The 11,119-nt window shown below is 36.4% G+C and overlaps 1 protein-coding gene across 1 annotated transcript; it reads right to left on the bottom strand.

Annotated features, from left to right (window-relative positions):
* Positions 1-1,872: 1,872 nt before the first annotated feature.
* Positions 1,873-7,030, bottom strand: LOC110098582 (probable LRR receptor-like serine/threonine-protein kinase At2g23950). Its single transcript, XM_020825442.2, has 11 exons — positions 6,576-7,030; positions 6,364-6,496; positions 6,202-6,273; positions 5,978-6,121; positions 5,766-5,837; positions 5,626-5,685; positions 5,447-5,550; positions 5,191-5,331; positions 4,461-4,823; positions 2,543-2,928; positions 1,873-2,418 (listed from the first exon to the last, which is right to left on the bottom strand). The coding sequence occupies exons 1-11, from the start codon at positions 6,886-6,888 to the stop codon at positions 2,065-2,067; spliced, it is 2,142 nt and encodes a 713-aa protein (XP_020681101.1). The 5' UTR covers positions 6,889-7,030; the 3' UTR covers positions 1,873-2,064.
* Positions 7,031-11,119: the final 4,089 nt, after the last annotated feature.

The raw sequence follows: 11,119 nt of genomic DNA on the forward strand, positions 1-11,119 counted from the left end.
GTTATAGATATTATTATCCATCGAGGTTGGTAGGTGAGAGCCGATATCCTCCATGGCTAATCATATCTATAACTCCATCTGCTCTTCCATTGGCCTGCTTGTGCCGAGTGTAAAAGCCTACAACCATTTTTTCCTTCGGGAAAGTGTGATCGTACTCTTTGCATTCGAACCACACGAGCAGAATCCTTTCGGAGACCCACACTCTACACTCCTTGAACTTATAGAATGATGATGCTACGGTGTTATTGTGTTCAACGCTACGGCGTTGTACCATAATTTAAAATTTTTCTTATTTAATGTATTTTCCTACACACAAAAACTAAAATAATATATTTTTATTGACAAATTAACACATAAAATATAACAATATTTACACTTATCAGTACCCACCATCAAAACCAATGTTGATGTTGCCCCGTCAATTACTATTAAATTATCATTTGTCATCTTTAACCATGCTGACACATGTCATTTCTCATTAATATTTATGTTTGTCATTAAAGTAAATCATAATGCTCATCGTTATGGATAAGATTGTCGCCTCGCCTTCACCATAAACACTAGCATTGACTCCTAAAGATGATACCTTAATGTTGATGCCCAACATCAACATGAAAAGGTTTGTGCTCATATTCATGGTCATTGTTCTCCTCTTTTATTTAGAGAATGATCAAATATAACACTGTCATGACCCGACCCGGAGACTCGAACTAACGAGACGGGAACGAACAATTAGACGTTTATAACATTTCTTTAAATTTCAAACACAATTGATCATCTACATTATATATCAAAGTTAAGAGCCACAAACACAAATTTTGATTGAACTACTAATACGATTTTCACATCTTAACATTTACGTAAATCATATCTTACCTGTTTTTATTTAATTGCTATCTTTTATAGACATTCATCTCTTTTAGTCATTTTTACTTATCAGGAGACTTGGCTGAAAAACATGTATTATTGTTTAAGTTTACAATTAAATTTAATGCATAATAAACATTCCATATACAACAGTTAAACATATAAAATAAAACATGTATATTCCTTGCCTTTCCTTCACAATTAATATATGCATAATCTTTTATATACCATTACATAACTTTTTTCTTATTTTATTTCATTTATCCATTATCATATACACCGAGGTTATTGCTTCTTTTATTATCTTTATAAGCTTCATATAAGGAGAATAAGTAGGTGGTGATAACTTTGATAATAAAGGAATATTTAGGAATTGAAAAAAAAAAAAGAATAATACAATGGAGAAATTATTCTGTGCCGAAGCCGGAGGCAAAACGTTATCTAGAGACCAATCAAAATGCATCACGTTAGCAGTATCTAACAAAGGGATGATATGGCGCATTCTGATTAGTCTCCGGATGACATTTGACGTCTGCACATAATAATTAATCTATGTAATGAGTTATTTACCATTTTATTGGATGAGTTATTGCACTTCATTATGTTGATAAAATAAAGAAAAGCAATTAAAGTGAGAAATTTTTGCAAAGTATTGAGTTGAGCATAGCAAGACCATGCAAAGATTATAATACGATAAACAATATGTGTGATGAGTTTAATAGATTGAAACATATTGAAATTTGCAATAAAGGCATCATATATGTGCTATTTTATAAGCAATTCTTTTCTAATCATATTTCTTTTCATCTTGTTATGAATCTTAAGAGAACATCCTGTCATTTGCTAATCAAGCACTTGGTTCTCTCATCCTTCATCTCTCTTCTTCTTACTTCATAATTAGGCTCCATTTGGAATAACTTTTTTATTATTTTATAAAGCAATTTGTTTAGTACAAAAATTTGTAGTTCTATAAATTTTTTTAACTAAAAATCAGAAGCAGTCCCATAGGAAATTTTAAGCTCCATCGATGTTGAATCTATGTTCTCAAATGTAAGTATTGTTTGTAAAAGGCATTCCTTTTATAATTATCCAAAGAAAAGCAAACATGCGGCAATTCTGGTTTCAATCTATGTTAGTGAGCCTGCTTAGATCTTGTAATCATAGTACTTCTTCTATGTGCAATCTGAAGCTTAGTTGCTACCTGGGACCTGAAAGTTCCATCTCTTCAACATCATCCATGGACTTGCCATCAATATCTCCATAGTTATCTTCTCCATCCACCACAAAGAGCATGCAGTTGCTCAGGTCTTGAACACCTTCCTTTGCATCAGGATTCTGCTTCAGCCGATTAGAAGCCTCCCATTTTTCAGCTAACCCGTCGCCTTCGAGCATCCGTAAGACTTCCGACATCTTTGGCCGGTGGCCGGGGAGGTGTTGGGTGCACAGCAGGGCTACCTGAACCATCTCCATTGCCTCGATGCGATCAAAGCCGTTGCCGAGGTCTCGGTCTACCAGCAAGTCCAGCCTCCTCTCCTGCTGGACCTTCCTGACCTGGACATGCAATAAATCTACAGGTGAGTTTTTTTGTCAAAAATTAATTGAAACATTGATTCTAAAGGTAGTTGATTGATTAAATTAAAAACCAAAGTTGCGTTTTTTTTTTAAATTAACATACCCAGTCAAGCAGAGACGTCTTCTGCGGCGGCGGAGAGCGGGCGGCGAAGTCCAGTGATCTGCGGCCGGAGATGAGATCCAGGAGAAGAATGCCGAATCCGAAGACATCAGTCTTGTCGGAGGACTGACCAGTAGAAAGGTACTCCGGCGCGATATGGCCGACGGTGCCGCGCACGGCGGTGGTGACGTGTGAGTCAGAATGGTCGAGCAATTTGGCAAGGCCGAAGTCGCCGACGACGGCTTCGAGAGCGTCGTCGAGGAGCACGTTGGCGGCCTTCACGTCCCGGTGAATGATCTTTGGATCGCATTGCTCGTGAAGGTAAGCGAGGCCGCGGGCGGCGCCGACTGCGATGCGTTTCCGAGCCGTCCAATCAAGCGGCGGCTTGCCTGCAAAGGAAAAAAGAAAAAGGTGCGATATATTGCACAGAGGCAAAGAATTATATAAATGGAAAGCCTTTATTTGCGACGGCTTTTCTTCTTAATTTTAAAAATTATTTTTTAGTATAAAAATTTTTTAAATTTAAAATTTAAATATAAAATCATTTTAAAAATTATTATAAAAATTATCCCAAATAAAGCCTGAATGTGAAAGAAAATTCTTATAATGATAGGAGTTTTGAGTTATTAGAATTTTCATTGGATAATGATGGGTGATTGGTTTCATCAATGCCCAAATGACTTTAAATTTCTCTTAAAAAAAAAAGACTTTAAATTGGGTATTCAACATCAATGACTAATGAACATCGAGCTTCCGCTATTTGCTAGGGTTAGATATTGGTCGACAAGAAATCCTGAAAATCCAACATCAATGGGCAACAAGTAGCCAAACAAGGGTTGAAGATCAATAGTTGATGGACGCCGATTGTTGTTAGAAATCAAATGGTGTGATTGATGGAAAGTGAGAGGTCATATGGGCTAACCCATTTGAAATGATAGTATTTGAAGTCAGGCATTTGCGCTAGCTGATTGTGGGTAATAGGAGATAAGTAATAATAGATATTATAAGTCATGCAACTCGTTTTAATCTATTGGTTGAGAGTTTAAACTTACAACAAAGAAATAATGCCGGTTGTCAAATGCCATCAACCATATGACACAACCTTATCTTGAATGCAAAGGAGACCGAGCAACCAAAAAAGCAAAAGGTAAGTCTAAAAACATAGAATGCTAGAGAACTTGATAATCGAAATCCACTATTTTTTTTATTACAACCCGGCCTTATGCAAATATGTAATTGGAAACTGCTCAAGGTTTTGCGATTTAGGTTTCGTTTGGGATGATTTTGTTACTGCTTCATAAAGCAATTTTTTAGATGCTTTATGAAGCAGTAAGAAAGTCGTCACAAACGAAACTTAAATGATAAAAATAGTAAGAAAATTAAAATAGAATATTATTTCCAAATTTAAAGGATATGATTGATTAGCCAATTTGAGGTCCAAATGCTCATTGAATTAATTGATTTTGATCTTTTTAAATTAATCTTCTTCAACACTCTTCACTCCATATTTATTCAAACTGAAAGCCAAATGGCTTCAAAAATATTTTTTCAATATTTTAATACCTAATTTTAAATGCTTTTCATTTTTTTATTGATAATATAAAAATAACAAAAAATGATGGCGTGTGGTGACGCCACTTAAAAAAACAAAATATATACATATTTAAAAAATATATATTTTTCCCAAATATATATATATATATATATATATTTATTTATTTATTTATTTAACGGATAAATAAGACAAAAGCCACGTAGGTAGGATAAGAACAAATGAGCACTCGCACTCGCACTCCACGAAGGCATCTCAGACCCTGAACAACTGCCGAGCTACGGTGAGCCCCACATCCACCACGCGCGCCAGTTTTGCCTCTTCTTTATCTACCCCTCTTAAAGTACACCGCAAGAACAATATACGTACCTCGAAGACGGACAGCGACGGAGCCATTCGCCATAAAAGGATATACAAGGAGCCGCTCGCCGGCGGCGGCGCAGTATCCAATGAGGCGGAGGAGGTTGCGATGCACCGCCAGGCTTATCATTTCGACCTCCGTTCTGAACTGCGCCTCGCCGGTGGCACCGCCACCGTCTCTCAGCCGCTTGACGGCCACCACCGTGCCGTCGCCGAGGCGTCCGCGGTACACGTTGCCGAATCCCCCTTTCCCCAGTATGTTCTTCGAGCTGAAGTTCTCCGTCGCCGCCTGGAGCTCCCGTAGCCTGAACCGCCGCAAGTTCCCCATCCCCACCGCCGCCGCCGCCTCCGCCGCGGCGTTCTGCTCCATCTCTGTGCATTGATGCGGCAGTTTTAGCAGCATGAAATTATAATTATAACGTTGAAAGGATGGATAAGATTTCTATGTTATTAAACAAGAAATCGCAAGGTTTTATTTTAACATAAAATATTCAAATTTATGACAAAAAAAGGGAATAAAAGTTGGATATTTGTAAATTTTGACAATTTGGAGAAAATGATAATTTTTAGAAAATACTGCAAAAAAATTGCAAACTGAGGCAATAATTTATCTTTAAAAAAAAACAATCAATTCTGATCTTATAGAGGACTTCTAATATTCATGGTGGAAATTTTCCTAAAAGCCGACACAACTAGGGGTGTATCATAAAATTTGACAGTTACGTGAGGGAGCAATTACCGTTGAGACTGAAGAGGTAGCGCCGCCTTAGACGGCTCCGCCGGCGGACAAAAAGAGCTAGAGAAACGAAGAGAATCAGAGCGACGGCGACACCCCCGCAGGAGGCCACAACGATGGCGAGTTTCTGCGTCCTCATTTCTCCTGCAACAAGAAACTAAAACCAATAATATTTGCAAAACAGAGCAAGAACATACAATCTTCTTAAAGTTTGTATCGGGAAAGAGCGATAGCAGAGCAAGAAGAAGACTGCAATTACTGTGATTTGATTCGAGAAGAAACGGAAGAGACACTGGTGTCATCGTCCCATAGCAATCAGCCGGAAAATGGGCACCGCCGCATATTAGTGGATTCCCGACCACGCTGTGAAATCAAGAAATCGGTATTGGAAGGAAAAGAAAGCTTGAAAAAAAGTATCAGAAATGGAGAAGGCCTTACTTGAAGGTTCTAGCCGGGAAAAAAGGGACTGGGCCGCTTAGATTGTTGTAAGAGAAATCCCTGAAATGAAAAACTGAAGTCATCTTCTACATTAGAATTTAGGAGCGTAAACGAAGCAGGAGAAGGCTATGAAAATTTACAGGAAGGAGAGCTGGGGGACTTTTGAGAGAGATGAAGGAAAAGCTCCAGTCAAGGTGTTGTTGTTGAGTCTCCTGCGGAATGAGCAGAGAAAGATACAGAGTTAAATTTTGATTAAAGCAGAACAAAGCCCAATGTTGTAGTTCTATGTTTGTCTCCTTGCTTTTTGCGTTTCCGAGGATTAAAGAAAACAATAATATGAGGGATTGCTCACAGATAGCGAAGGCTCGTAAGGCGACCAAAAGAATCTGGTATGCTGCCAGAGAAACGGTTGTTCGAGAGGTCCATGGTCTGAAGCCTTGGGAGATGCCCTAGCTCTGATGGGATCTCTCCAGTTATATTGTTGTTCTGCAACAATCTGCATTAAACGGCCGGAAAAATCAAATCAAATAGAAGAAACGCCAATCACATTGTAGAAATTTGAAGAGGAATTCTCACATTTGCTGCAGATTCGTGAGGTTCCCAATCGCCGGAGATAGAGTTCCGGAGAGTCTCTGGCATGGCGCTCCCCTGCAATTCTTAGCCATTTCAGCACGAGGAAGAAGAAGGATTGTGGAGATTGAATTGGATGAGAGAGAGGGAGAGAAAGGGAGAGCTTACAGGCCAATGACGCGATTCTCTGAAGAGCAAGTGATCATAGACCAGCTGCAGGGATCGACAGATGTTTCATCCCATTTGCTTAACGTCCCATGGGGATCGTTGAGGAGATCTCTTACAGCTATAAGAGCTTGCACTGGAGACAAATCAAACAAAGAACAAAATCCTCTTAGAGAAACGGGAAAAGGTTCGAATGTAAAAGACAGAGTAGCCACCTTCCATGTTGAGAGGCTCAGCGGAGAGTGATAGCGTTGCGGAGGAGAGGAGGAGGAAGAAGACAAGAAGTTCGGTGGGATGAAGGGATCTAGCCATTGTGTTAACAGCGGAATGGGTTCCAAGACCGGCGCTTTTGTTATATGGGAGGCAAAAGAAATCAACAGGAGCGAAACTGAGGAAGAGATGAGAGAGAAAGAAGAGCAATGATGCTGATGGAGATTCGATCATAGCATGCATGAAAGCATGGGAGCGGCTGTGATGATGACGATGGGGTTCGCGATGGAGGATGATGAATGATGCATGGCATGGCATGGTACAGGGAAATTCGAAATCAGGGTTCTGATTCTGGTGTCAGAGAAGCTCAGAATTCGAGAGTGGACGAGGGAGGTAGGAGAGAGAGAGAGAAAGAAAGAGAGAGAGAGAGAAAGAAAGAGAGGTTGGTGGGGAAGAAAGTGGTCACTGAAGAAGCGTGCCCACACTCACGCCATTGGCCTGAGGGAGGAGGTGAAAGCAGAGAGAGAGTGGTGGAGAAAAAGATGGGGAAACAAAGGAGAAAGAAAAAGAGGACATAAATATTCTACTTTGGATAAAGGGGTTAGAAAAAAGAAGGGAAGGACTGAGCTTTGTGATTAATAATTGATTTATATTAAAGCTTAAAAATAGATTAATGGTTCCTATAGAGTTTTTTTTAATATATAATTTCAATTTTTAAAAAAAATCAATCATAAATTCATACACATTCATATATAGGATTAAATTTAAAAATAATCCACCAACAATTAATATACAAAACTGATTCAAAATAATCAATTTTATAAAGTTTATAACTAAATTATGATTAATTTTACATCACAATTATAACATAATGATAGATCAATGTTTTTTTTAAAAAAAAACTATATTGGATCAATGTTATATAGTCTAAAGGACTAAATTAGGGTGATCTAATATCCACGGACTAAATTGGTCATATACGAATAAATTGAGGACCATTTTGATATTTTCGTGTATGTCTGACTTTTAACTAATGACTTCATAGTTTAAGCAGAAACTATCAAATAGGAGTGTAAATGAGTGAGCGGAGTCAAACTTGAAGCAAGGCCATCATTGCTTAAGCTTGGTTTGATTAACTAATCGATTTCGAGCTCGAGCTTAATTATGAGTTTGACTCAATGACTCATTTATTATAAAATAAAAAAGAAAATCATTCATATTCAAGTATTAATTGTAATAATATGATAAAAAGAATTTAAAAAAAATCACTTAAAACAATGAGAAATATAAATTTAACTTTTTTAAACAACTTTAATAAAAAAACTCACTTGAATTCAAATCCAAAGAGCCTAACTCAAGCACTGAAGACTTTATGTCATTATTTTGGGAACCAAATGATCTTCAAATATCATATTCTTATAGTGATGTGAGGAAATCAATGAAGCAATATTTAGTGAACCTCTACTATATAATTTCATGGTTATTGCATTGTTTCCTACTCAAATATCAATTTTCCTACAGTAACAGGCATCGAAAAAATTAAAAAAAAAAAAAAAAAACAATTATCCACTCACTCATGCTTCCTCCGATAGATCTAATAGAAGGGTCATTTCACCAAAAGACGTGAGATTTAGGCTTTGTTTGGGACGACTTTCTTTCTATTTCTAAAAACAATTTTTTTGTCTAGAAAGTTGCTTTAAGAATCAATAAAAAAAGTCGTCCCAAACAAAGCCTAAGGCTTTATTTTGTATAACTTTCTTACTGCTTTGTGATGCAGCTTTTAAGCATTAAAATTTCTTGAAAGCAATAGTTAAAAGCTATCTCAGGCAAAACCTCAATTGACCAATAAACATTTTTCATGGAAGAAATTCAGCTCCTCAACTCATTTAAATATTTAGAAATATATATCATTAGTTTATGTGTCAAAACTATATATAGTTTCAAGCAATAGTATAAGCTCAATAATTCACCATTCAATTATTATTATTATTATTATTATTATTATTATTATTATTGCAGACAAAAATATATGCGGCGATAGAATAAAAATATAATGTCTTAGCAATGTACGTATATCCAGCACACGAACAGATAATTAAGGGAGAGAAACATCAAAAACTTTTTTTACTTAGAGAAACCTGAAAAGCGAAAAAAAAACCACAGGGCCTCGCCCGAATGAGAAAATTCCACTATGTATGAGTTGGTTACAAAGTTTGATTCGCTCCTTTACTTGGAGACGTTGGCATTACAACAGGTTAATAATCTAATAGAAATCTGGTGATGGTTGATGAACCGATAGAAATAAGACAGTGGTTGGGAAATACTTCAGCGACGATCTAGAAGAAAACTCTAGCATTTTTCGGGAAGAGAAACTCCAGCTATGATTGGTAAGAAACTTTGGTGACGGTCGGGAAGAAATTCTGGCAACAGTTGGAAAGAAATTTGGCAACGGTCGTTGGCAAAAACTTCGTCGGAGATCGGGAGGAACTCCAGCGATGTTTAGGAGGAATCCCGACGATGGTCGGCAAGAACTCCGGCGGTGGTCGAGAGGAACCTTGGCTGTGGTCGGCAAGAACTCTGGCAGTGATCGAAAGGAACCCCAACCGATGATTGGTAGGAACTCCGGTGGCGGTCGGGAGGAACCCTGACGATGGCCAGCAGGAACTCCGGCCGCGGTCGGGAGGAACCCCGGCCGATGGTTGGCAGGAACTCCGGTGGCGGTCCTGAGGAACCCCGACGATGGTCGGCATGAACTCCAGTTGTGGTCCGGAGGAACCCCGGCGATGGTCGGCATGAACTCCAGTTGTGGTCGGGAGGAACCCCGGTGATGGTCGTTAGGAACTCCAGTGGTGGTCAGGAGGAAAACCGGTGGTGGTCGGCAAGAACTCCGACGATGATCGATGACAAGAGAGCTCCCAAATTCCTCACTTCCTTTTCTTCTTCTCCTCCCCTCTCATGAGAAGAGTGGGGGTTATTTATAGTTTTTTTAAAGAGTGTCATGGCTTGTAAATATGTGAAAGATCAAGATCAAAATGGGAGTGGTTTGAATGGATGACCAATATCGATCCCTTGATCATGGGCCATTTATTGGTCAATTGGATGCCTTAATGATTTCAGAATTCAGTGATCTTAGGCTTGTTGGATTTGTCTCGTTGAGCCGTTCGATTCGACTAAAGGCATGCCACGTTTAGAAACCATTTGGTAATTCAAATGATGGTCTAAACCTTCAAAATGCGCTTTGGGTCTTTGATTAGGACTCATTTGGGCTCGGATTGGGTTGAATTTGGTGCGTTGGGTTCATATTTTTGAGATGTTCAGTTCGACTATAAGTTTACTGAAATGAGAATTTGGATGGTATCATATTTAATTTTGGAAGCTTTCAACTCAATTTTGCCTCGAGATTCGTGCTTGATTAAGATAATTTTTAATTGATATTTCAATTATTATATTAAAACTAAACTTATTTTTATTGTTAAGAAAAATGATATTCTAATATAATCAACTTTCTTTTAGTTTTATATTTCTAATTATTATTTTATTAAAAAAATAAATATGAAGATAACTTATATGATAAGAAATTAAAAGTGATTTAAGGCTAAAGCTCACTTTTGAAAGCATGCTAAAACGTTTCTTTAATATGATTAAAAAAAAAGTTTCATAAAAGTGAGAAATGTATTTCTCTTTAATGACTTGACAGCCAAGTTAGGGTGTAAACGAGTTGATCAGACTAACTCGAGTTACTCCTAACTTGAGCTTAAGCTTGATTATGTAATTAAGATTGAGCTTGAGCTTAATTTTACAAGTTTAAGGTGGCTCATGAAAGTGCTGGTTTACAAGAAAGCGAGATTTAATTTTAAAATATTTTTAATAACTTTATACTTGAACTCTTGAATTTTAATATATTTTAAGTGTATTTTACAGTAATATTTTTTGAAAGAGTCTGCTGGTGAACTAACAACTTGAGTCGAGATTAGCTCAAATTTGACTTTTTTACTTTTTAGCTCACATTTATCGAGCCTAGCTTGAGCTAGCCTATCAATTGGCTTGACTCACACCCCAAAGCCAAATTAACTTTGAATTTTAACATTTGATAATAATAAATTAATATAAAATAACTAGAAAAAATATAATATTATGTTTAATAATAATAATAATAATAATAATAATAATAATAATAATAATAATAATAATAATAATAATAATAATAATAATAATAATAATAATAATAATAATAATAATAATAATAATAATAATAATAATAATAATAATAATAATAATAATAATAATAATAATAATAATAATAATAATAATAATAATAATAATAATAATAATAATAATAATAATAATAATAATAATAATAATAATAATAATAATAATAATAATAATATGAGGCTTGGTAAAATAAGTAGTGAGTATAACATAGAGTTTCTACATAATAAATATAAATAATTGAAAATCATTCGAATAAAACTCATTTATTTAGTTCACCTTCAATAACTTTCAAATAATTAAGCTTAAATAAACTATTCACTCATTTACAATTTTTAGA

The sequence above is a fragment of the Dendrobium catenatum genome, unplaced genomic scaffold (genome assembly GCF_001605985.2).
Source record: "Dendrobium catenatum unplaced genomic scaffold, ASM160598v2 fragScaff_scaffold_1038, whole genome shotgun sequence".
Classification (NCBI taxonomy): Eukaryota; Viridiplantae; Streptophyta; class Magnoliopsida; order Asparagales; family Orchidaceae; genus Dendrobium; species Dendrobium catenatum.